This window comes from Macaca fascicularis, chromosome X, assembly GCF_037993035.2.
Source record: "Macaca fascicularis isolate 582-1 chromosome X, T2T-MFA8v1.1".
Lineage (NCBI taxonomy): Eukaryota > Metazoa > Chordata > Mammalia > Primates > Cercopithecidae > Macaca > Macaca fascicularis.
Genome location: NC_088395.1, coordinates 161,464,193 through 161,490,861, shown reverse-complemented (window position 1 = coordinate 161,490,861; position 26,669 = coordinate 161,464,193). Strand labels below are relative to the sequence as shown.

Sequence of the window (26,669 nt, the reverse complement as noted above, 5' to 3'; positions counted from 1 at the left end):
CTTAAACAACTTCTATGAGATCTCTACTGTCCTTTTAATAAACTCCCTTTCTGTTCAGTCAGCTAGGATTGGCCTCTACTGCTTGCACCTAACAACCCCAATTGATACAGCTCCTAATATTTACCTCTGGCCCTGCCCTCACTCTGAGATATAAGTAAGATATCATATCTCACATATCTCACAGGTTCCATATAGGATATCTCACAGTGGTTTGGCTCTACACCTGATATCTCACAGTTATGGAGCCAAACCACTTACTAGCTGTGTAACCTTGAGCAGATTACTTCTTTCTGAACCTTTGCTCTTGTATAAAATGAGAATTATATTAATACCTACCTCACAGGATTATTGTAATGGTCAAGTGAGAAACTTAGGTGTCAAAACTTGTAAACTGAATAATGCAATACAGTATTGTAAAACATAATTTATACTATTATAGTTTATTCTACAGTAATTTATTAAATGGTAGTGGTACCTTGTTTTTCTTACCACATGTGTGGGAGGCTTGTAACTGTTTCTTTACTCCTGGGAAACAAGGTTTCCCCAAAATAGCTGTATCTGCAAACAATGGAGGGTTTTATTTCTTTTGACGTGGCCTCAATAGTCCTTGTAGAGCACCAGGAACGAAGCACTCTGTTGGTAATGATTTGAACAAACAAAATAATTTGAGGGTTGGGAACTTGAAAGGGAGGTAAAATAGATAGCAGAACGATAACTGATATTTCTGTAATGCAGGCTCGAGAGACATAAAAAAGAAACTGATGCAAAACACTTTGAGGTCTCAAGGAAATAGAACTAAAAAGAGGATCTTGCAGTAAAAAACAGTCTATTCAGGTTGCCACCACTGAAGCAAATGAATCAGGATATTGTTAACATTTTTGTCACTTTGCTTGAGATGCAAATATCATGGAAGAAATATGTACTGGATTGGCCTGACTTGGCTAGCACACCTGCTCTTTGGCTAGGAGAGGGCCTGGTTCCTTTAGACCATATCCAAAGGAGATAATTCTCTACAAAGAAATTGAGGGTGTGGGGATGACAGAAAAACACACGCTGACAGCAACAACAAATGCACATGATTGTGAAATGGAAAGAGTAATCTTGTTTTTTTCTACCATGTCATACTGCCAGGCTTTAGTGCTATGCCAGGTTCAGAATTGTTTTTTGGTGCAGAGAGACTGGCATCATAATTTATCTTCCTTAGAAAGCAATGCCACAGCACCTCCAAGGTTATTGGCAAATATCAAATAATGATGAGTATTGGGTTTTTGTCTTCTGAAATGAGTAAAACAAGTTCTCGCAGTTTTTTGTACTTGAAAAAGTACAGTACAATTTTTATTTATGAATGTTTTAAAAATTGCCAATTTTCTCCAAGTTCCAATAGCTCAGTTTTTTACTGCTCTAAATATAGAGTTTAAAATGCGTTGTTTTAGATTTTCGGTAACCATACAAATTTAGCAATTAAAGATATTAGTGCTACCAAGCGACTTTGAAAAATACGATGACTAAAATAAAAAAGAAATATTTTGAATTTTAGTGCTTAATTCCTTCTGTTGGTTATGGAAGAAGTAATTGAAATGTAGGTGAAGGAGCTAGATTGGAGGTATCTGCTATGCTCTTATCACTGGGACAGAATTTCTCAACCTCAGGGGCCATTTGGGGCCAAATAACTCTTAGTTACAGGGTGTTGTTCTGTGCATTGTAGGATGTTTAGAGTCATTTCTGGACTCTACCTACTAGATGCCTATAGCATTCCCTACCCCTCAGTTGTGACAATCACATATATCTTCAGACATAGCCAACGACTTGGGGAGGGTGTATAAATCACTGCTGGTTGAGAACTACTGGACTAGAGGTAAAGCTACAAAATCCTGTGCACTATGAAAAATATTTATGAAGATTTCCTCTTTATACTGAGGTTGAGGCAAATCAATAAGGGTTATTCAAAACTTTGTGGCCTAAGCATTCAAGAGATTTGTATCCTACAGATCATGAATATACCACAAGCAGGAACTAATACAATGCAATAACAATTACAGGGCAGCATTGCCAAAAATGAGAAGGATTTAGGCCACAGACAGAAATTACATCACTGAGAATTCCATACAGACCCTGTATATGATAGCTAATGCTGAAGCACACTACGCAATAATGCTGTGATATAGTGTTGCATTATTAATTGAAAATAAGTCAATATAACTGGGTTTTCCAATGGAATTCTTAAGAATGTTAATTTTTTTCTGTGGAACACACTTTAGGATAAGCTGGACTGGGAAGAAGCTACTGAGTTTGCACGCTTAAGAACCAAGCAGTATTTTCTACCCACACTGTCCTGGGAAACAGCCCAGAAATACGTATCAGGTGTAGCTTTCAAAAACAACATTTATTTGGCCATGAACTAGCTGATCAAGATTATATTCTTACTCAGAATATAATTTTAACTAGTTAAGAATGTATATATCATTATACACCAAAACAATGCTAGTCCCATTACATTGCCCATATATTGAGTATCATGGTGATCTGGACAATATTAGTCCCTTATTTAAAGCTCAGTAAACCACTAACATTAAACAAATAATTTGAAAAACTTTATTGCAGGTTTTGCATGTCTCCCATTTCCAACATACCTGTGACTGGTCCATTTTTATTCATTATATCACATTTTTGTTTTCCCCTAAGAATTTGCCATAACTTGCAGAGAAAATTGCCAGGACAGATGTATTTCTGTACTGAAGCCTCAGCGTGCCATTCTCACACATTGTCTTTATTTGGTAGTTCTCTAGGAAACAAGGCTGATACTTTAGCTTCCCTTTCAAATTCAACTCTATATTCTAACATGTATATTTTTAAGCTGTCTGGAAGCATTGACAGTTTACATTTCCTTAAAATGAGGATAAATATAGAGTCAGTTGAACTTGCAGAAATCAATTTTCAGAAGGATTACAATCCAAACATTACAAAATGAGATATTACAGTGAAAGTGGCTGTTACTTTTGGATAGATTTCAGATCTTTCTCTAATTATAAAATATAAAATATCTCTGTAACCAAGAAGTATTTTGTGTCTGTGGGTTATATAGCTTAAGGTATTATGCATTGATTTAAAAATTACTAAACATTAAAACACAGACATAGCACTTAGAAATGAGTCCACAAACTATGCAGGACTACAGTCTTTTTTGATAAATCCCCTCTTAATTTTAAATACCTCTGTGAAACTTGCCTGGTCTACACTTATAAGACACAAGAAGCTACTTATATGTCTCAGGACATGGATCTGGTCCAAATACTCAACTATTCACAGATATCAGATACCAGCGTTGGTCCTGGCACTCATCCATGAGTTTCTTACAAAGAGAAGAGAAATTATGAAATAAAACTGTGATGTGCACAATAATGTTATCATTTCCACCACTGAATTTTACAATTACTTTTAAATAACATGTTTCTTTTTACTCTGACATCTAGAAGTTCTATTCAATGAACACTGAAAAGATATAGACAAATAGATGATAGCTAGATAGATCAGACATGAAAATTAAAACTGTGAATTATAGCTCTGTCATTTACTTGCTCTATGACTATTAACAAATTATATCCATAAAATTTTATTTCTTTGTATTTCATGGAGATAGTAATTCCCAGCACAAGTTAAGTAAAAAACAATGTTCAAATCCAATTACTACAGAAATTAAAGATTTTTCTATATGGACAAGCTGAGTACTCTGGCTCTGGAAATGATTAGGAATACCACATAGCTCAATAATATTTGTGGCTGATTAAAATGGGAGAGGGCACACTGAATGGCAAGAAGAAAATCAAGAGAGCATGGTAACATGGAAGCCAAGGGAATTGAGTGTTTAAAAAAAGGTAGACTGGTAGGCTGTGTCAAATAAACCTAAGGAGTTAGGTCAGATAATGACATCAAAGTGTCCATCAGATTTAACAACATGGAGATCATTAATGACCTCAGTGAAGCTGGTGGTATCAGAAATAAGACTGAGTGAATTTCTATTGAGAAAGTAAAGATGGAGAGTGTGTTTTTTTAAACAGAATAAGACAAAATAATAGGTCAGTCAGAAAGCTTTCCAACTGGTAGATCCCTTAGTCCAGCTCCCATCTAGGTCACTAATGACCTCTGTCACTTACTAGCTGTGGAGCTATAGGAGAATCAGTTCATCCACCTGATTCTGTTTCCTCATCCTTAAAATGGTTTAAAAAATAGTACCTACTTCATAGAGTTATTATGTAGATTAATGGCTAGAATGCTTATGCTGTGCCAAGCAACATACCTGGCACGTATTAGCTATTCAATAAATGTCAGCCATTATTATGAGAGGAAAGAAATTGGCCAAATTAAGATCATGTAACTAAGATCAAAATTCTAATCCAAATGTTGTAAGAAAACCATCTAGGACTAATTTCTTTCTTTTTTATTTTATTTACCTTGTCCTGGTAGTTACAGATCCAATCAGTTCCTTTCTTAAATAAAATCAGGGTATTTTACTTTTGAATGTAGAGTTATCTAGACTCTTACTCTCTGAGAAGTTGCATCTTACCTGTCTGGTTGTGACTGACACACAGTTGGCATTTTCACTGGTCCTACCAATTCGAGTTGGGCAAAAGTTTTCCTTGGAGACTTTACGACCATAAAAACCAGAAGGGATAATGATAGATGCCTTTTGTGGGTAGATGATCCCCAGTTGCTCTCCATAGCATGCATGAGCTATATCTTTCTTCAGGACCTTCTTTAGTTAGGCTCGGGGAATGTTGGAGGTAGATAATGGAGAAAAATACTGTATAACTCCCAAAGTACTTCTAGGTTCTTATAAAGGACCTCAAATTTCAACTCTGCTAAATCCCCATACAGTGCCTAAATATCTTTTATAGATTCCCAGTAATCAGTCATCTAGAATCTTCCTAAACACTTTTAATAATAGGGTATTTGTTATGTGGCTGTTGAATAGTTATATTGATTAAATGTGTTTCCTCATGTTGAATGAATTCCTGGTCTCCCTGTTGTAACTTCTGCCTATTAATTCTGCTTCTATCACTAGGAGTTATAAAAAAACCAAGTCTGAGTCCTCTTTTTCATAATAATCTATGAGATATTTAAGGACAGTGACTTTCTTGCACTACAAACAAATTTTCTCAACCTAAATTGAGAAACTTCCTAAGTAATTTCCAAACTTCTCACCATACTTTAAAATCTCATGTGAACCATGTCTAGCTTGACAATAAATTTCTTAAAGTATTAGAAACAACACCAAGTAGAGTCTGAATGAAATAGAGAACAATGTGATTTCTGGAAGTCACCTTTTACTTCTACTTTGAAAACAAGCACACTATACTATTATTGCCTATCTTATGAGACTGTGTCAGACACTTTATTGACTACCCAGTATTTATTTCTACCTTTCTTTACTAATAGGAGCCTTAATTTTGTTTGTGGTAATAATGTACTCAACCCCAGTTGAGACGCTTGCTTTTTCAGGCTCTTTTTAAGCTAGGGACAGCCATGTGACACAGATATCTACCTTTCGCATGCTATGATATCGCAAAAGTTACTATAAATCCTTATCTTTTGCTTCTGCCTCTCGTCTTCCCTCCAAGTGAATCTATTAATATTCCTCTCTCTTCCTGAACTTCTACTAGCAAAATCCATTCTACCCAAATTTCTCATCCAATTCTGACTGAGGAAGTATATAGGCAGCCTACTATTCTAAGCTTATTGCCAAACTTATCTTATTTAATCCTCAAAAATACCCTATGAGCTCAGTAAAATTATTATCCACATTTTTCAAAAGAAAAGCAATGAGTATCAGAAAGGTGAAGATACTAGAGAGTAAGTAGTAAAGCTACTATTTAAACATAGTTCAACATGTTTTTATTTATTTATTTATTTATTTTTTATTATTATTATACTTTAAGTTGTAGGGTACATGTGCATAACGTGCAGGTTTGTTACATATGTATACTTGTGCCATGTTGGTGTGCTGCACCCATCAACTCATCATTTACATCAGGTATAACTCCCAATGCAATCCCTCCCCCCTCCCCCCTCCCCATGATAGGCCCCTGTGTGTGATGTTCCCCTTCCTGAGTCCAAGTGATCTCATTGTTCAGTTCCCACCTATGAGTGAGAAAATGCGGTGTTTGGTTTTCTGTTCTTGTGATAGTTTGCTAAGAATGATGGTTTCCAGCTGCATCCATGTTTATTGCAGCACTATTCACAATAGCAAAGACTTGGAATCAACCCAAAGGTCCATCAGTGACAGATTGGATTAAGAAAATGTGGCACATATACACCATGGAATACTATGCAGCCATCAAAAAGGATGAGTTCAACATGTTTTTAACCCCTGCCCTGAGGTCCTCTTACTAAGAGTCCTTTGTCAAAGGGGCCAAGAAGGCTAATTAGAAGCAGCTGTGGTCTGCAGCGCTCAGAGAGAGGAATGAAAGAGGCAAGTGAATACAGCACCTTCAACTGAAATATCCAGGTTCTTGCAGTGGGACTGATTAGGACAACTCGACCCATGGAGCACGAAGATAAGCAGGGTGGGGAAATGGCTCACTCAGGAGTGACACTGAGCCAAGGGAACCCTCACTCCCAGCCAATGGAAGCAGTGAGTGATTGTGCAACCCCTGGAAACCACGCTCTTCCCATGTATCTTTGCAATCTGCTGATCAGGAGACCCCCTTGTGAGCCCATCAGGGCCTTCGGGCTGACACACAGAGTTGTGTGGAGTCTTGGCAGAGCAGATGCTCAGGCACACAAAGAGACCCAGTAGCTTTACATACTCCAGCCTCAGGATCCCCAACATACATGTCTGCAACTCATGCAGGGCAAGAGAGCTGCACATACCCCTAGGAAGGGGGTGGAACCCAGGGAGCTGAACAGCATTGTTCTGTGGGCCACACTTTCATGGCACCTCACAAGATAAGACCCACTGGCTTGGAATTCCAGCCAGCTACCAGCAACAAGGTGGGTGAAGCCTGCCTGAGGCTGGACAGAGCCCCCTGTGGGCAGGGGGAGGGGTGGGCACCATCTCTGCTGTTTGGTCAACTCAGCTGTTCCAGCCTCTGGGCTTTGGAGAGTCCAAATGGTCCAGACAGGAAGGGTCCCTCCATTGCCATGCTGTGGCCAAACTGCTTCTTTAAGTGGGCCCAATCCATTCCTCCTCACTGGGCAGGACCTCCCAGCTGGGACTTCTGGCCATGCCTGCTTGCACATATTATGAACAGAGCTCTGAACTCTCTCTAGGATGGAGTGCCCTGAGGAGGGGAGGGCTGCCACCTAGGTTAGGATGATTCAGCCGTTCCAGCCTGCAAGCTTTGGAGAGTCCAAGCCAACGGGGACAGAGGTGGTTCCCCACCATGACACAGCTGTTCTGTTGAGGTGTGGTCAGATTGCTTCTTTAAGTGGGACTCCAATCCACTCCTCCTCGTGGGGCAGATCCTCCCAGCAGGGTCCTTCAAGTCAGAGCCTCTGGCCACCCCCACCCATGTTCTATGGGGCCAACAGAGCTCTAAATTCTCCCTGAGACAGAGTGCCTGAGGGGCAAGGCAGGTTACCACTTGAGCCATTCAGGCTTCTCAGCCAGTCCAGCTTCTGGGTCTTGGAAAGCCCAAACAAGACGGGGGCTGAAAGGATCCCCAACACAGCACAGCTGCTCTACCACAAAGCAGCCAGACTGCTTCTTTAACTGGGTCCCTGACCATGTTCCTCCTGACTGGGTGAGAACTTCCAACTGGAGTCTCCAGCCACCTCCTACAGGCCTGTTGGAACCAGCAATAAATCAGTAGTCCTCTGGGATGGAGCTTCCAGAGAAAGGGGCAGGATGCCATCTTTGCTGTTTCACAGTCTTCACTGGTGATACCTCCAGGTATGGGAATAACTGAGGCAAGTAGGGTCTGGAGTGAACCCCCAGCAAATGGCAGCAGCCCTACAGAAGACTGGCTAGACCATTAAAAGAAAAACAAACAAACAGAAAACAAACCCCAATATTATTGTATCATGAAAAAGAGATCAATCCATGGAGAGGATGTAACAATTATAAATATACATGCAGCCAATATTAGAGAACTCAGATTCATGAAGCAAATATTACTAGATCTAAAGAGCATGGGTCAATGTAATAATAGTGAGGGATTTCAACACTGTACTCTTAGTAGACAGATCATCTAAAACACTGGATTTATATATTTATTTATTTTGAGGCCGGGTTATAAGACTGGTAAATTTTTGTATTTTTGATAGAGACAGGGTTTTACCATTTGCCCAGGCTAGCACTGAGCTCCTGGGCTCATGTGATCCACCTGCCTTGGCCTCCCAAAGTTCTGGGATTACAGGTGCGAGCCACCATGCCTGGCTGAAACACCGGATTTAAATCAGGCTTTAAACCAAATGGATCTAACGGACATTTGCAAAATATGTCATCCAATAGTTGTAGAATACACATTCTTCTCAAAAGCACATGAAACATTCTATAGAATAGGCAATATGTTATGACAAAAAACAAGTCTTAAACTTTAAAATAATTAAGTCATATCAAGCTTCTTGTCAGATCACAGTGGAAAAAAAATTAGAAATCAATAGAAAACAACTTTGGAAACCATATGATACATGGAAATTAAACAACATGCTTCAGAGAGATCATTGGGTCAATCAAGAAATTAAGATGGGAATTAAAAATCATTGAAACAAATGAAAATAAAAATACAACATCAACTAGGTGACAATACCTTGCAGGGCTGGGGCAAAGTTCTCCAGAAGGCCATGTATGCTCTGAATCAGCATCCAATATATGGTACTGTTTCTCCCATAGCCAGGATTCACGGGTCCAGGAATCAAGGGGTGGAAGTGGAAGTGGCACCACTCACCATCACCCCAAGTGAAGCAAAATTTTTGCTTCCTGTTCCCACAACATCACATTCTGCTGGCCTAGAAGTCTTAGTCCCAGAGGGAGGAATGCTGCCACCAGGAGACACAACAACGATTCCATTAAACTGGAAGCTGGATGGGAGCGGTGGCTCATGCCTGTAATCCCAGCACTTTGGGAGGCCGAGGCGGGCAGATCACCTGAGGTCAGGAGATCAAGACCAGCCTGGCCAACATGGTGAAACTCCATCTCTACTAAAAATACAAAAAAATTAACCAGGCATGGTGGCAGGTGCCTGTAATCCCAGCTACTTGGGAGGCTGTGGCAGGAGAATTGATTGAACCTGGGAGACGGAGGTCGCAGTGAGCTGAGATCGTGCCATTGCACTCCAGCCTGGGCAACAAGAGTGAAACTCTGTCTCAAAATAAGGAATACATAGAAACCCTGAACAGACCAATCACAAGCAGAAAGACTGAATCAGTAATAAAAAGTATATTGCCAACCAAAAACGCCCAGGTCCAGATAGATTCACAGCTGAATTTTACCAGACATTCAAAGAAGAATTGGTACCAATCCCACTGAAACTATTGCAAAAGATAGAGAAAAGGGGATCCTCCCTAAATTATTCTGTGATGTCCGTATCATTCTAATACCAAAACCAGCAAAGAACATAACAAAAAAATAAAATTACAGACCAATATCCCTGATGAACACAGATGGAAAAATCCTCAACAAAATACCAGCTAAACAAATCCAACAGCACATCAAAAACACAATACACCATGATCAACTGGGTTTCCCAAGGATGCAGGGAAGGTTTAACATACACAAGTCAATAAATGTGATACACAACATAAACAGAATTAAAAACAAAAACCATATGATCATCTCAATAGAGGCACAAAAAGCATTTGATGAAATCCAGCATCCCTTTATGATAAAACCCCCCCAGCAAAATAGGCATAGAAGGGATTTGTTTAAAAAACAAAACAAAACAAAAAACAGCTATATATGACAAACCCATAGCCAATATCAAACTAAATAGGAAAAGGTGAAAGCATGCCCCCTGAGAAGTGGAACATGCCCACTTTCACCACTTCTATTCAACATAGTACTGGAAGTCCTAGTCAGAGCAATCAAGCAAGAGAGAGAAATAAAGGTCATCCAAATTTAAAAAGAAAAAGTCAAATTATCACTGTTTCTTAATGATACGGCCATATACCTAGAAGACTCCTCCAAAAGACACCTAGATTTGATAAACAAGTTCAGTAAAGTCTCAGGTTACAAAATCAATGTACAAAAATTGGTAGCACTACTATACACCAACAATTACCAAGCTGAAAATCAAATAAAAAACTCAATCTCTTTTACAACAGCTGCAAAACATTTAATACCTAGGAATATACTTAACCATTTAATACCTAGGAATATACTTAACCAAAGAGGTGAAAAATCTCTACCAGGAGAATTAGAAAACACTGGTGAAAGAAATCACAGATGACACAAACAAATGGAAACACATCCTATGCTCATGGATTTGAAGAATCAATATTGTGAAAATGACCATACTGCCCGAAGGAATCTAGAGATTCAGTGCAATTCCCATCAAAATGCTAACATTGCTTTTCAAAGATTTAGAAAAAAACAATCCTAAAATTCATATGGAACCAAAAAAGAGCCCAAATAGCCAGAGCAATCATAATTAAAAATAAAAATATGGAGGCATGACATTCCTGGACTTCAATTTATAATACAAGGCTATAGTTACTAAAACAGTATGGAACTGGTATAAAAGTAGGCACATAGAACAATGGGACAGAACAGAGAACCCAGAAATAAAGCCAAATATTTACAACGAGCTAATCCTCAAAAAAGCATACAAAAACATAAATTGGGGAAAGGACACTCAATTTAATACATGGTGCTAGGAAAACTGGCTAGCCACATGTAGAAGGATGAAACTGGATCTGTATTTTTCACCTTATACAAAAATCAATTCAAGATGGAACAAAGACTTAAATTTAAGACCTGTAACCATACAAATTATAAAAGATAACCTTAAAAAAGGTCTCTGGATATTGGCCTAGAGAAAGAATTCACGACTAAAACCCCAAAAGCAAATGCAACAGAAACAAAAATAAATGGGACCTAATTAAACTAAAACACTATGCACAGCAAAAGAAATAATCATCAGAGTAAACAGATAACCCACAGAATGGGAGGAAATATTTGCAAATTATGCAGCCAACAAAGGACTAGTATATAGAATCTATAATGAACGCAACAAATCAGCAAGAAAAAATGAAAATAATCCCATCAAAGAGTAAGCAAATAACATGAATAAACATTCATCAAAAGAAGATACACAAATGGCCACAAAACATATGAAAAAATACTCAACATCACTAATCATCAGGGAAATGCGCATTAAAACCACAATGAGATACCACCTTACTCCTGCAAGAATGGCCATTATTAAAAAGTCAAAAAGCAGTAGACGTTGGCGTGGATGTGGTGAAAAGGGATGGTGCATACACTGCTAGGTGGGAATGTATAACCTCTATGGGAAATAGTATGGAGATTCCTTAAAGAACTAAAAGTAGATCTACCACGTGATCCAGCAATCCCACTACCGGGTATCTGCCCAAAGGAAAAAAAGTCATTATATGAAAAAGACACATGCACACATGTGTTTATTTCAGCACAATTCACAAATGCAAAGATATGGAACGAACCTAAGCACCAATCAACCAATGAGTAGATACAGAAAATGTGGTATGTATACACCGTGGAGAACTACTCAGCCATAAAGAGGAACAGAATAATGTCATTTGCAGCAACTCGGATGGAGCTGGAGGCCATTATTCTAAGCGGAGGAACTCAGGAATGGAAGACCAAATTACCCTATGTTCTCACCCGTAAGTGGGAGCTAAGCTATGAGAATGCAAAGACATAGAGAGTGAAATAACGGACTCTGGAAACACAGAAGGGGGAGAGTGTGAGGGTATGGGATTAAAAAAACTACATATTGGGTACAATGTACACTACTCGGGTGATGAGTGCACTAAAATCTCAGAATTTACCACTATAGAATTCATCCATTTAACCAAAAACCACTTGTAAGACAAAAGTTATTGAAATTAAAAAAAAAAAAATTAAACAGTTATTGAGCAACTACTATGTTCTGGGTTCTAATTCAGGGGTGGGCAAACTATAGCCCCAGAATTTGGCCCACAGCCTGCTTTTGTACGGACTGAGAGTTAAGAATAGTTTTTACACGTTTAAAGGATTGCAAAGACAAACATACAAAGAAACAAAGAAGACTGTGCAACAGAGATCATCTGCGGTCTGTAAAGACTAACACATTTCTATCTGGCCCTTGACAGAAAGAGTCTGTGGGCTGCTGGTCTCCTCTAACGGTGGTAGAGATGCCTACACGGTTAACATTAATCCTTGGCACCAGAATCCTCAGCACCTAGGAACCAGATCTTGCCTAATACACTAATTTCAGTCTTGATCACCTTCCTCCGGCGTAGTGGTTCTCAAACGTCTTTGTCTTTGTGCTATTCGCATATAAAATATTCTTTCATAAGCAACACTTCTCCTTTTAGGAGTACCTCATAATGGGGAGAAGGGGAACCCCAACACCCTTTAAGGGTTCACTGCTTCGCTGCCACCATTTCCGACGGTTTACACTGTTTTAAATGTGGATCTGGAATTGTTTTCAAGTTAAAAAGCAAAGGAATCATGTTCTCTGAAAATATTTGCTTTTGGCATGCTATAAATCAGTGTTGACTTTTGATATTGATGTGGTACATTAGGAGGGAATTCTCAAAAATGCTGAAATCTGGCCCCGGCCCAGTTATCACTGCTCTTAAGTTTCTGAGGGAGATACATGAATGAGCCCACGGCAAATGGAAAATGAGGAGTTTCAGTGTTTCCTAGAATTATGCTCAGCTACCCAGTACCTGACTGTCTGGTTATCCTTCCCGTCACCTCCCTGATGCAAGGAGTTTGGACCAGAGGCCTAAGGGGGCTTCTCCTGAAGCCCAAATCCCAAACTGGTCACCAGTCATGCTCCGTAACTCCTAAACCTGACAATAAGCCAGCCGGCCAGGTCTGCAGCCCGGGTTAAGAGGAGCATACCAGGAAACAGCCAAAGAGCAAAGGACCATGAGCCCTTCAACCGCTTTTACAATAATTTGGGCTAGGCGTTCAGGGCTCCGTAGGACCCTTCCTGGCAGCCAAGTGAGAGTGAGAGAAAGAGGAATGACGGTGCTTCCCGTTACTTCCACACTGTTGAAATAGAAGTAGAAGCAGAAAAGAACACCCTACAAGTCCCACCCATTTTGAGGCACTCAACTCACAGTGACAACCCTCCACACCTCTCCCCCGCAAAAAGACGCATAACAAAAACACCTACTCCAAACTGTGTCCTTATATCTCAGCCCTGAAGATCAGTATTGTGTGCCACTTTGGCCCAAAGGATGCATTTCCCCAGGGTTGAAAGTCTGAGAAAGAGGCTATATTCCGAAGGGTTCTTGTTGTCACCATCAAAAGGATCAAAAAGACGCAATAAATAAGAAAACAGCTTAGTTGGGTTGCATGCTCCATTTGAGCCAGTAAGCCTTGGAAACTTAAGTGTTTTCAAATGGAACGCCATCCTGCTTTTGGGGAACACGGAGGCTGCCTTGCAGTCACATGATCGCACACCACCAAAGGGGCCACGCACTCTGATTTCACCCACTTAACTAAAAGTTGCAGCAAAATCCCTATTACAGGCCAGGCGTGGTGGCTCATGCCTGTAATCCCAGCACTTTGGGACCCCGAGGAGGGTGGCTCATTTGAGGTCAGGAGTTGGAGACCAGCTTGGCCAACATGGTGAGACCCCGTCTCTATTAAAAATACAAAAATTAGCCTAGCATGGTGGTGCGCGCCTGTAATCCCAGGTACTCTGGAGGCCGAGGTAGGAGAATCGCTTGAACCCAGGAGGCGGAGGTTGCAGTGAGCCGAGATCACGCCACTGTGCTCCAGCCTGGGTGACAGAGTGAGACTCCATCTCGGGGATGGGGGGGCGGGGGGAATCCCTATTACAAATAAAAGCTGTTGTGATCCACACTGCATATACCTCTGGGAAAAGAACCGGAACCGTGAATTCCAATGCAAATTGATGCATCGGCACCAGACCCACTGCATTGGACACGTTTGCCTTGCAGTCACCCCAGTACGGAGCACATCACAGATGATCTCTGCAGGTTCGTTGCCCACATAGGAGGCAGGCATAGTGCAAATTTCAAAGGAACGAACACATCCTGGAGCCCAAAGAGCTATCTGGTTCTGCTTCTGGCCTCCTGACAAGTAGGGAAGAGAGTCACATTTTATAGACGAGGGACACCAAAACCACACATGAGGAGTGCAAGAGTAGCTTTATCATGGATTTAGGGCTGTGGTTACAAGGAAGCTGTAAGGAATAAAATGACTCCCCTGCCACGAAGACGTACTGTGCGGACGAGTGGAAGGAGAAATGTGGCCATTACAAAGACACAGAAATACCTTCAGAAATGAGGGGCAGGATGAAATCATCTAGGGTAGGTATTTAGAGGGAGAGTGCCGTGCAAAATAAAATCCTCACTATGAAACAAAGGCGGAGGCAGGAGGCTGCGTTGGGTGGAAGAAGCAGAGGAAGGAGACGAAAGGGACTGTCATTTTCATGTCGTGGCTTTTTAGAAGACGGCGGTGTCCTCTACTCTGATTCTATCAAAGTGTGTTCTTGGGATGCAGGTAACGTTCAGCCAACGAAATAATTCCTATGGCGGCAACAGGAATAACAAAACGCAGAAGCGGGAACGATGTCTTTTTTATTCCTCCCCAGATGCAAACGTGGATGTGTGAGGTTTGGTAACAGGCAAAGTCATCTGGTTCACGTGACTGATGGGAATCCCCTGCGGTCTGGGCAAAAAGTCACTGGGTGAATGGGATGGATCAGACTCCCTGTCCTGAGGGGGAGACGGTTTCTTGCAGAACGAGGTGAAGGAGGTGGTTCTGCTCAGCAGTCAACAGTGGCCACATCTCCACCTGCAGCGACTTGATGGCTTCCGTGTCCTTTTCGTGGGCAGCCATGACCAAAGACTGGAGCAGCAGAAAGAGCTCCTCGGGAAGCTGGCCGCTGCTCTCCTGCCCGTGGCTGTCAAAAGCCTCCCAGGAGTACTTCTCCAGGGTCTGGGCGTGCTCCGGCAGCAGCTTGGCCGGCGGTGGTTGTAGGAGGAGCAGCAGCAGCACGCGGGACACCTCGCAGCGGACCAGCACGTCCGAGAAGGCGCCCAGGGCGGCGGGAGAGGGCGCCGCCGAGCCGGAGTTTGGAGGAAGCAGCGCGGCCGGTAGGGCGGGGGTCGCCCCGGGCCCGGGCCCGGGCTGGGGCCCCGGCGGCGGGGGCGGCGGCAGTGACTGCACCGGGTGGCTGCCGTGCTCCCGCGCCAGGCGCTGCATGCGCGTGAAGACCGCCAGGGCGCCGGTGTAGTCGCGCGCCAGCAGCTGGCAGGAGGCGGCCTCGCCCAGCGCCTGCAGCGCGGCCAGGGGCAGCTGGGGCAGCTGGAGCTGGGCGGCGCGCTGGAAGTGACCGGCGGCGGCGGCCGGCTGGCCCAGGTCGCGCAGGGCGGCGGCCAGCTCGAGGCAGAGGGCGGCGGCGGCGGCCGGCTGGCCCAGCTCGAGGTGCAGACGCACCGCGGCGCCCAGGGCGCTGGCGGCGGCCTGCAGCGGCTCCCCGTAGGCGGCGGGGCAGACCAGGCGCTGGCGCGCGTCGCGCTCCTGCCGCAGGAAGAGGCGGGCGGCCTCGGTGAGGGCCAGCGCCTCCCCGGGCCCGTGGAAGAGCGCCTGCTGGCAGCGCGCCACCGCCAGCTGGCACCAGGCCGCGTACGGCAGACACTCCTGGGCGCGCAGCTCCCGGCCCAGCTGTCCGAACTGCTCGCCGGCCTCCGCCACGTTCGGCTTCCGCAGGAACCGCTTCTTCAACTTGTTCGATACCAGCCGGTAGCGGGCCAGGAAGTCCCCGGCCTCGGGTCCCGAGCCGGCGCCGCCGCCCAGGCCGGCCGCCGCCGCCGCCATGCTCGCCGCCCCAGGCACTTCCGGACGCGCTGCCGCAGCTGGCGGACGGGCGGGGCGGGGCGGGGCGGGGCGGGGCGGGGCGGGGCGACGTGCCCTGCGTCCACCTTGGCGGGCTGCCGGCGTGCCGGCGCCCGCTCCCCAGCCCGAGCGTGCCCCTTGCCCTGGTGATGTGCAAAGAGCGGGATCGGAGGCGGGGCCTGGCCGGGCTGTGAGCGGCGCATGCAAATCCAGGGTCTCGGGGATGCGGAGCCAAGACCCTGGGAAGGTACGCGGGGCCTGGCCGGGCGCCAGCTGCTGCTAGCTCGGCTGCAATGCAGATGGTCTCGCTTGCTGAAGGCCTCCCACAGCCTCTCCATCTGAACATGACCCAAACTAAACTCGTGACCCTAATTCCGTGTCCGTGCATTTCTCGACTGTTTTCCCCCCACCGCTCACTCCTCCATCTTCCTGTCCAGGGCCCCTTGCCAAGCGCCGGGTCCACCTCTCCGTCCCCAGCCCGGTTGCCTTTAGGAGTCCATCCTGTCGCAACGCTGCAGTCATGGTCTTGAGGCTCACCCGCCCCAACGAACGCCATCATGCTGAGGACTTTCCCGGGCAGGCCCTGACTTGCTCAGAACCAGCGGGGGTGTCCCCTTCCCACCCAGGGCCAGTCCCCTGCACTGTCACCGGGAGGGACCGCTCCTCTGTGCCATCCCTGACTCCCACCCAACCCCAGACCCCCACCACCTCTCCATCCCTCCAGCTGTGGAGGTCTCACAACCCCCCACCCCACTCACCGCCCACGCCCCCAACACACCCCATTCACCGCCCAGCCCCCCACCCCATGTCACCACCCACCCACCCCCACCCATCTCACCGCCCACGCCCCCCCCACCCCAAGGCAAAGTGACTGAAGCAGGCAGGTGGGTTCCTTTAAACATTTTATTGACAGAATTAATGAAGACCCAAGACTTTGGGGCCCGGGTGGTGGGGGTTGATTTAAGGCCGGGGGTTCGGGCCGGGGGATTTGAGGCCGGGGAGTTTGGGGCTGGGTGGGTGGACGAGTGGACCTGCCAGGTCCCAGGGGCCGGGCGTCAGAAGCTAGTCCCCGCCGGGGGCCACTTGAGAGATGGTGGTTGTGTCAAAAAGGGTGCTCAGCAGCCTGTTGTTGTGAACCGCCATGTCCAGCAGCAGTGGAGTGATGTTCCTCTCTCCGTTGTTCTGGGCCTCGTTGCCCGCCAGCTCCAGGACCTTGGCCGTCAGGTACTCGATAACCGCAGCGAGGTAGACCGGCGCCGTGGGACTCAGGCGCTGAGCGTAGTGGCCCTCCCGTAGACCGCGCTCCACCTGGCTCACCGAAAACGAAAGCTCCGCTCGGACGGTGCGAGAGCGGGTCCGCCCCCGGCCACCAGCCCTGGAGGACCGGCGATGGCTCCTCCTCTCCGACATGCTGGGCGTTGAGTGTGCTATCTCGGCTTGCCCTAGCTAGACAAGATGGCTCTCAAGATGACAGTTACCGCGTCCAGTACTGTGTATCCTAGCGACCAGGGCCCAGCCCCTCATTGGCTGGGGAGCCGAAACCAATGGGCACGCACGTCCGGTGAGGGGCACGCACGCGGTGAGGGGCACGCACGCGGTGAGGGGCACGCACGCGGTGAGGGGCACGCACGCGGTGACGGGCACGCACGCGGTGACGGGCACGCACGCGGTGACGGCCTCACAAGGGACACGTCCATCAGGTGACCTCAGCGCTTTCCCACTGGCCTCGAGGGAGCAGGCCTGGGCCTAGAAGTGACTGGAGGGCCATGGTGGGGGGAGGGGAATCCCGCTCGCGACCCTCTCTCTGCCAGTGGGGACTCTCCCTTTCTACTGGATGGGAACATTGTGGGAAAGACAGAGGGGTGGGCGAGGGGAGAGTGGGTACCACGCCTTCACAATGTTGCACATCCGTCACAACCACCTAGTTCCAAAACATTTTCAACACCCTCAGAAGAAACTGAAACCCCTGCACCTATAAGCAGTCACTTGCCACACGCCTCCTTCCACACCGCCACTACCAACCCCCACACCCCGCCACACACAGCCCTCTCCCCCCGCCCATACGCACGTTCCCGATAGTCCCTGGCAACCACTTGTCAATCTGCTTTCTGTCGGTAGAGGTTAGCCTGTTTTGGAGATTTCCTATAGATGGAATCGTACGACCAAATGTGAGGCCTTGTGTGTCTGGCTGCTTTCACTTAGCATAATGGTTTCATCAGGGTTCATCCATGTTATTCACTGCTAGAGTATGGAAATACCACTGATTGTTGCAGATTGATCTTGGGTACTGCAGCTTTGCTGAGCACACTCAGATAGGGTTGGCGTATTAGTCCGTTTCTACACTGCTATAAAGAACTGCCTGAGAATGAGTAATTCATAAAGAAAAGAGGTTGAATTGCCTCATGGTTCTGCAGGCTGTACAGGCTTCTGCTTCTGGGCAGGCCTCAGGAAACGTGCAATCATGGCGGAAGGCGAAGGGGAAGCAAGCACCTTCTTCACATATTGCAGCAGGAGAAAGAGAGAGAGAACGTGCGCGAAGGGGGAAGGGCTGCACATTTTCAAACGATCAGATCTTGTGAGAACTCTATCACAAGAATGGCAAGGGGGAAGTCCGCCCCCGTGATTCTGTCACCTCCCACCAGGCCCCTCCTTCAACAGGTGGGGATTACAATTCGACATGAGATTTGGGTGGGGACGCAGAGCCAAACCATCTCGGGTTTTTCTTTTTTTTCCTTTTGATGGACTCTTTAGTGTCCTCTATATAAGAACATGCCATCTATGCACGTATGAATAGAGATGGTTTTACTTGTTCCTTTCCAATCTGGATGCCTTTTATTTCTTTTTCTCGACTAATTGCCCAGACTAGAACTTTGAGTACGATGTTGAATTAGAAGTGGCAAGAGAAGACATCCTTTTCTCATTCCTGATCTTAGGGGGAAGTCAACCAGTCTTTCACCATTAAGTATGATATTATCTCTGGGTTTTTCATGGATGCCCTCTACCAGGTTGAAGAAGTTTCTTTCTATTCCTGGTTTGTTGAATGTACTTTCATGAAAGGGTATTGCGTTTTGTCAGATGATCCTTTTTGTACATGATTAAGATGACCATGAGTCTCCCCCGCCCCCGCGCCCCCCGCCGCTCCACCATGCATTCTGTTAATACGGTGTATTATATAAGTTGATTTTCACATGTTGAACCAACCATTAATATGGTGTATTATATAAACCGATTTTCACATGTTGAACCAACCTTACATTTGTGGGATAAATCCTGTTTGGTCATAGTGTATAAAGAGTGGTCAATAAACATTTCGTTGAAAGAATAGGAGTGGATCTGGCAAGCTTCTTGGAGGACAGTGCGTGTGTTAAAGAATCTGTAGCATGATGAGAAGCCAAGGCACTGGTGGGAGGAGGGGAGTTGCAACCAATTCATTAAGGCTGGAGAGTAGGATGCCAGTGGAGTAGTAGTGGTTGATGTGGCTGGGAAAGAGGTAGGCAGGAGCCAAGACATGGAGGCTCTATTATACCATGCTCAGGGTTTAGAATACCCTGTAGGCTACACTGAACCCACTGTGGTCTTTCAGCTTGGGAGTGACATGGTCTGATTTGCCTCTAGAAGGATCACTCTGGAAGCTGCATGGAGAATTGAACAGAGAGGATTGTGTGTGGAGAATAGAACAGAGAGGACTGAGATTGGAATTAGAAAGCTGCTGTATTATACCAGTCTAGAAATGACAGATATCTCAACTAAGACAATGGCATTGGTAGATAAGATTAGGGGACAGAGTCCATGCAAAGTTTAGGTAGTAAAATGGCACACAGTAGGCACTCACTACATATTACTCATACTGGCGAACCTAGCTGGAGACATGATAATTCATTGTCTCATTCTTCAAAAAATATTAAAGGGTAGTGTCAGGCATACTGTGTTAAGCATTGAGACAACACCAACGAGAAATATAGATCAGATCCCTGCATGCAGTCTGGTGGAACATACGGACAAGGAACCAGTGTATAATTATAACACTATACTGCGATAAGTGCTATGAGAGGGGAAGTTCAAAGTGCTGGTTATAGTTTGGTTTGTTTGACCCCTCCAAATCTCATGTGGAAATTTGAAACCAGTGTTGGAAGGTGCGGTCTAATGGAAGGTGTTTGGGTCACGGGGTGGATCCTTCATGAATGGCTTGGTGCCAGCCTCACAGTAATGAGTGAGTTCTCACTTGATTCATTCCCACAAGAGCTGGTTGTTAAAAAGAGTGTAGCACCTCCCCCTCCCCCCGCAACCTTGATTCCTCTCTCACCATGTGATCTCTGCACTTGTCGGCTCCCCTTCACCTTCTGCCACGAGTGGAAGCAGCCTGAGACCCTCACCAGAAACCAAGCAGATGCCAGCACCATGTTTCCTATACAGCCTGCAGAATCATGAGCCAGATAAACCTCTTTTCTTTATAAATTACCCAGCCCCTCAGGTATTCCTTTATAGCAACACTGATGGACTAAGAAATTGCTGTAGGAACACATAAGAGGAGTAATTTACACAGACTTTTGGGATTGGGGAAATGTTCCTGGAGAAATGGTGTCCAATATGAAGCTTGAAGAATGAGTACAAGTTAGCCAATTGGAAAAGTGGGGCATTGGTTGGCAGGGAAGGGGCATGGCGATGGGGAAGTGAAAAAGCTCTAGTATGACTCCACAGGGGTAGAGTGAGCTGACTACAGACTTTGGAGTCATTCCTGGACAAATGGGATGAAGGAGGAGGTCTGCGTATGGGTAGGAAGATGAGTTCAGTCTCGAGCATGTGAAATTTCAAATGCTTGTGGGATATCCATATGGAGATGAAGGATATTTGGCTTAGGAGTTCAGGAGTGAAGTTAATACTGAAAATATAGATTTGCGACTCATCAGGGTAGTTCTTGAAGCCATGAATGTAGTTGAGACCATTCAGAGAGAGCACATAGAATATATAAGGGGACCAAGGACAACTTCTTTTAAGGGGCAAGCAAAAGAGGAACATCATTGGAAGAAGACTAGAGGAGTGTCTCCACAGATAAAGTTGGTGTGGGGCGGGTGGAGGGGGGGGGCATGCTGAAAGATAATCAAGCCAGAAAGAGATGAGAGCAAAGGTTCAGAAGGAAGCCAGAGGAACTGAACAAGAAGTGACAAACTCAGAAACACTTGCTGAGTTCCAAAATGATAAGCATTAAAACCTGTTCACTGAATTAAGCAATGCAAGTGTTGCTGGGGGCCTTGGCAAGAGCAATTTCAATGGAGGGGTTGGAGGCAGAAACTAGACCAGACTTGTACTAGGAGCTCGTGAGAAATTCCAAGACATATCTTCCCAATACTGGGCAGCATGATAAATGTCCACATTAGAGAGAACTGGTGAGCAGGCCATGCTCAGCCAAGGCATTTTACATGCCTAATGGAATCTTGCGTAGAAACCTTCTCCAAGCGTAGAGGTGAGGGTAGGTCTGATGGCAACAATCTCACTTACTTTTCCTTCGTCTGCGAATGTCTTGATTTCCCCTGCATTCCTGAAGGTAATTCCACTTTGTAGACAGGGTTGCAGTTCTTTTGTTTCGCCACTGAGAAGTGTTATGCCGCTTCCTCTGGCCTCCATGGTTTCTAATGAGAAATATATTGCCATTCTACTTGCTTTTGCCATATAGGTGAGGTTTCCTTTCTCTCTCTCTCTCTCTCTCTGCTTTTGAGACATTTTTCCTAGGTCTTTAGTTTTCAGAAGTTTGACTGGGATGCTTCTTAGTGTAAGTTCCTTTAAGATTATTCTGTTTGGGGTTCACTCAGCTTCTTAAATGTATAGGTGTGTGTCTTTTGCCATATTTAGAATCTTCCAGCCATTATTTATTTGAATACTTTTTCAGTCCCACCCCCTTCCTCCTTTCCTTCTGGCACTACTACGATGACACAAAAGTTAGCTCTTTTGTCATATTCCCACAGATCTCCAAGTTTCCACTCATTTTTTCCCCCAGTCACTTAGGCTCAGGCCACATGTTCTGACTGGGGGTTTTAATGTTAGTTCCACTTCAAAGCCTTTCCAATGGTATTTGGTTCTGTTAAGCATGATCAGCAGTCTTGGAGCTGGCGAAGTCTATATCCCTTACTCAGTACAGTTCTCGAAGTCCTTTGTATGTTGTATAGGATCACATCTGTACATACACAGCTTGGGGGTAAGCCCAGAAGTTCATACACAGCTTCATGGGTTTACTTTCCCAAGCACCTCCTCCCTCCCTGCAATCTCCCCAGCACTTTCTGGTTCCCTCAGCTTCCCCTTTTTAACCTTCTAGCCAGAAAGCTGTTGCTATTGCTTTAGGTACTCTTCTCTGCCACACACTTCCTGTGCCTTTGCCTTCCTCTGGTGTCATTCAGCAGGAAGACCAAAGAGAGAAAAAAGAAGGCATGGGCACCCTCTTGGGACCTACAATCAGGGAGGAAGGTTACTTTCCTTCAGAGTTTTAATCACCTGAAGGCCCTGGCGGCTGCCACTGTCACTGTCTCTACCTCTGACACCACCACTGCTGCCACAGGATTGCCTGTGGGCTAGAACATGAAAGTACGAAGAAAAGAAGAAAGAAAAACCGGGGATCCCCTTAACTATCGCTGAGGGTTGGTATTCCCTTTTCCCTCTTCTCAAGTCAGAACCAGAGCTCTCTCTGTTCACACCACTGTCTACTTCTAACTTGCAGGCTACATTGAGCCAAGGATACTAAAGGGGGAAAATGTCAAATTCACTGCTCTTTCAGTGGTGCTTCAAGTTGTATGTAGTCTTTCCCCAGTCTGCCTCCTTCCATATACTTTTCAGAGTCTTCAAATAGCTGGCCCATGCACTGTGTCCACATTTTATAGCTGCATTCAGTAGAGTGTGCATGCTTCATCTCGCCCAGGAGCAGAAACATTCTGGAGATGTTACATTTTACTTTTATATTTAAGTGGAACAAATTTGTTCCCTTGTAAGTAACTGATTTTGTGTGTGTGTGTGTGTGTGTGTGTGTGTGCGCGCGCGTGCGCGCGCGCTTAGGTGCAGAAAAAAATTCTTTGATTTTGAAGTACCATAACACAACTAGAATATATCTCAATATTGATTGTCCTGCATCAATTTTTCCTGGTAGAGACTTTGTCCTTTTGAGGAGCAGGTTCAATTCTTCCTTTATTTCTGGAAACTTTTCACATACGGCATCTGTGGATATTTTTCTATTCCATTTATTAGGCTCTTTACTTAAGGCATGTAAATTATCGTAATGTTGGATAAGCATTAGCGTGACCACCTAAAGTTCTTCCTCCATGCGCTTGTTTTGATTTGTATGCATATCTCTTCTGCATCTTGCTCTTCCTAATTTACTTCTTTGATCCACCATGTGGTTCTTTGGGTTCTCGGTTTCTTTTCTGAGCTCAGTAATCTCCTTTTTAAAAAAAAAATCAAATTTGGTTACCAATCATCTGGTCTTTGAAACTTTGTTAAGTTGAAATCGTATTTTACATGGCTTAGAGAAGTCTAGGGTTAGTTGCATCTGTTCCTTGTTTTATGCATTCTTCCAGTCTGTGATGGTTATCTGTCTTTTGTATACTATGATGATTTCTTTCCTACTCTTCTTTCTTTCTTTCTTTCTTTCTTTCTTTCTTTCTTTCTTTCTTTCTTTCTTTCTCTTTCTTTCTTTCTTTCTTTCTCTTTCTTTCTTTCTTCTTTCTTTCTTTCTCTCTCTCTCTCATTCTCTCTCTTTCCTTATTTCTTTTCTTCTTTTTCTTCCTTCCCTCCTCCCCTCTTCTCTTTTTCCCTCCTTTCTTCCTTCTTTTTTCCTTCCTCCCTCCCTCCCTCCCTCTCTCTCTCCTTTTCCCTCTCCCTCTCTATCCCTGTAGATTGTTAGCATCATTGCTAAACCATCTATTTTTATTTCAATTATGGAAAACTGTCAGACTTTCTATTTGCTCTAACATTCTGAGGGTGATAATTTGAGGGCAGGCGGGATGTTGATTTCAATCTACCTTTTTTTCTAAGATCTTGCTAAATATCGTCTATCATGCTCCACTCCATCCATGCAAGGGTGTGTCTTACTCTGAGGGTTTTGTTTTGTTTGCCCAACTCAGCACAGTGTCTTGGAAAATGGAAAGAATTGGGAGCCTTCCTACCGCTGGTGAAATCTAGGAGTGGCAATTGAGGGCTTCTATTCACAAAGGTATTTACTTAATTTTTTTTCTGCTTATTCTCTCAGTCCATTTCTCCTCAAGTCAGAGAGCCTTACATCCCATTCTCAGGATCTAACTGGCTCACATTGTTTTTCCTCAGTATTGCTTCCAGGGGGTGGGGACAGAATCAGAAGTGTGCTAAACCAGCCATCCTCCCCACTAGTGTGTGTGTGTGTGTGTGTGTGTGTGTGTGTGTGTGTGTGTGTATGTATACACACACACACACATTCCTGGGAAGCCACTTTCCTCCCTCTCTCCTTCCTTCTCCTGCTTCTCCTCCTTATTCTTCTCTTCTTCTCATTCTGCTTTTTACCATTATTTATTTATTTATTTATTTTTTATTTAGTACGAGAGGGGAAGGGAGATTCTTTTATCTTTCTTCACTCTACCATCTTTTACAAATAAATTGTAACAGTACTGACTCCAAGTTAGATAAAAGCTTGCGTGCTTGAATATGATTATTGCTTTGCTTGAGTTTGTAGATTATTCACTAAAAATAGCCTCAGGAAAACAGGACCTTCAACAGAGATAAAAGAAAACACGCCAACCAGCAACTCTGGGAAGGGGCTGACCAGCCTGGTAAGAATAGGCTGACGGTGCCTGTAGAAGGTCACAAAACATTGACCAAGAAAGCAGTGATTAACTGCCCACCTGAGACTGAATATGTTTTAGAAGAATGTTTTGATCATTATTTCCCCTACTTTCCCTGAAAAACCCCTAATCCAGAGGCACAACTCAGAGAGGTGATCACTGAACTCTAGTTCACTGACTCCTCCGGGTTGCTGACTTCTCAAATAAAGCTAACTTTCCTTTCATCAAAGCTCCTCTCTTTGAGTTTTTGGCCTTCAGGTGATGAATGGCCTGGACCGGAATTCAGTTACAAAATCTCTGGTTTTGGAGGGTTATTTTTTTATTCCTGGGATATATTCTGGCTGACTTGGAGTTAGTTTTAGATAAATGTAAGCTTTCTAATGGATCTGAATCCACACTAAGGGATATGAAATTTTCAAGGTCTTTTTATTTTTAATCGCAAACACTTCATTTTATCAAATCTTAATCGTCTCCAATTTCACCACAGACAATACAAGGACCTTGTCTTACAAGTCAATGCTGTCCAGTATTTAGTTATAATTTGGTCAGTTATATGGTTTTCATGCAGTCTATTTTTTTTTTTTTTTTTTGACTCATAGCCATGGTTACTAGTTTCTTTGTTTACCGTTCCTCTGTTGCATCTTGCTTTGTTCTTTTCGTTCAATTTCCTTTTAGTGGAAGAACATCTTTAAGTCATTCTTTCAGTGAGGGTTTGTGAGTGGTCAGCCCTCTCAACCTTTGTTGAAGAATACCTTTACTGGCTGGGTGCGGTGGCTCACACCTATAATCCCAGCATTTTGGGAGACCGAGGCGGGAAGATCACGTGAGCTCAGGAGTTCGAGACCAGCCTGGGCAACATACTGAGACTTTGTCTCTACAAAATAATAAATAAATAAATAAATAAATAAATAAATAAATAAATAAATAGCTGGGAGTGGTGGTGCTCACCTGTAGTCCCAGCTACTCGGGGGGGAAAAAAAAATTAGCCAGGCATGGAAGTGCACACCTGTAGTCCTAGCTACTAGGGAGGCTGAGGCGGGAGGATCCCTTGAGCCCAGGAGATCGCACCACTGTACCCCAACCTGGTCGACAGAGTGAGACCTTGTCTCAGTAAATAAATAAATAAATAAATATTTAAAAATATATCAAAAAGAATATCTTTACTTCACTCATTCTTGAACTGTAGTTTAGTTGGGTATGACATTTCCCCCCATTCCCCGAATGCATTAGTGATATGATTCCATTTTTATTGCAGCTGGTGAAAAGTCTGCTGTCAGTTTACTATCCCTTTGATAGCACTGTCACTTTTCTTTCTAGTTGATTTTAAGATCTTTCCCCTTTTCTTTGTTGACCTGCACGGTTTCCCTGTGATTCAGTTTTATTGTTTCTTGCTGTGGCTCGTGCTTTTAGAATATGAGGAACTATGTCTGTTTTCAAATCTGAAAATTTCCAGCCAGTATCCTTTTGATTATCAGTTTACCCCTATTCTCTTTATTCTCTGATTCTGTCATTCCTATTAGAGGTTTTTTGGACCTTTGCATCATTTCTCTGTATCTCTTAACCGTTTATACATTTGCTATCTTTTCTTGCTGCCTTCTGAATAATTTCCTTGCTTCTATCTTCCAGTTCACTAAAGCAGATGAATCTGCTTTTAAACCCATCCTCTGAGCTTTTGCTGTCACTGGAAATAATGTATTTCATTTTTGGAAGTTCTACTTGGTTCTTTAAAGAAAGAAACCGGCCTCTTCTTTTTCCATAGAATCTTGATCTTTCTCATATGTTTGGATTACTTATTATTTCTAAGTATCTTACACAAGCTTATTTTATACTCTCGGTTGGCTCTATTTTCTGAAGTTTTTGGTAGTCTAATCCTG

At 44.3% G+C, this 26,669-nt stretch overlaps 3 protein-coding genes and 1 long non-coding RNA gene across 6 annotated transcripts in view; 1 reads left to right on the top strand and 3 right to left on the bottom strand.

The window, feature by feature from the left end:
• Nucleotides 1–5,872: 5,872 nt before the first annotated feature.
• On the bottom strand, nt 5,873–14,150 carry LOC141409430 (uncharacterized). The gene is made up of 2 exons (XR_012430160.1): nt 14,013–14,150; nt 5,873–7,962 (listed from the first exon to the last, which is right to left on the bottom strand). It is a non-coding gene; the product is annotated as an uncharacterized lncRNA (long non-coding RNA).
• Nucleotides 14,151–14,291: 141 nt separating this feature from the next.
• LOC135969152 (40-kDa huntingtin-associated protein) lies at nt 14,292–16,007 on the bottom strand. The gene has a single exon (XM_065538074.2). It carries the CDS (start codon nt 15,983–15,985, stop codon nt 14,867–14,869), a length of 1,119 nt encoding a protein of 372 aa, XP_065394146.1. The 5' UTR covers nt 15,986–16,007; the 3' UTR covers nt 14,292–14,866.
• Nucleotides 16,008–16,085: 78 nt separating this feature from the next.
• Nucleotides 16,086–26,669, top strand: part of CLIC2 (chloride intracellular channel 2) — a 79,435-nt gene continuing 68,851 nt past the window's right edge. For 2 of the 3 annotated variants that reach the window (XM_065538077.2, XM_065538075.2), the window contains exons 1-2: nt 16,086–16,250; nt 17,207–17,564. The gene's annotated coding sequence lies outside the window, so the exon portion shown is untranslated. Of the gene's footprint in view, nt 16,251–16,440; nt 16,888–17,206; nt 17,565–26,669 lie in introns of all 3 variants that reach the window. The other variant, XM_074029748.1, reaches the window with a different exon arrangement.
• LOC123571317 (histone H2A-Bbd type 2/3-like) lies at nt 16,893–17,413 on the bottom strand. Its single transcript, XM_045384147.2, has one exon. It carries the CDS (start codon nt 17,411–17,413, stop codon nt 17,066–17,068), a length of 348 nt encoding a protein of 115 aa, XP_045240082.1. The 3' UTR covers nt 16,893–17,065.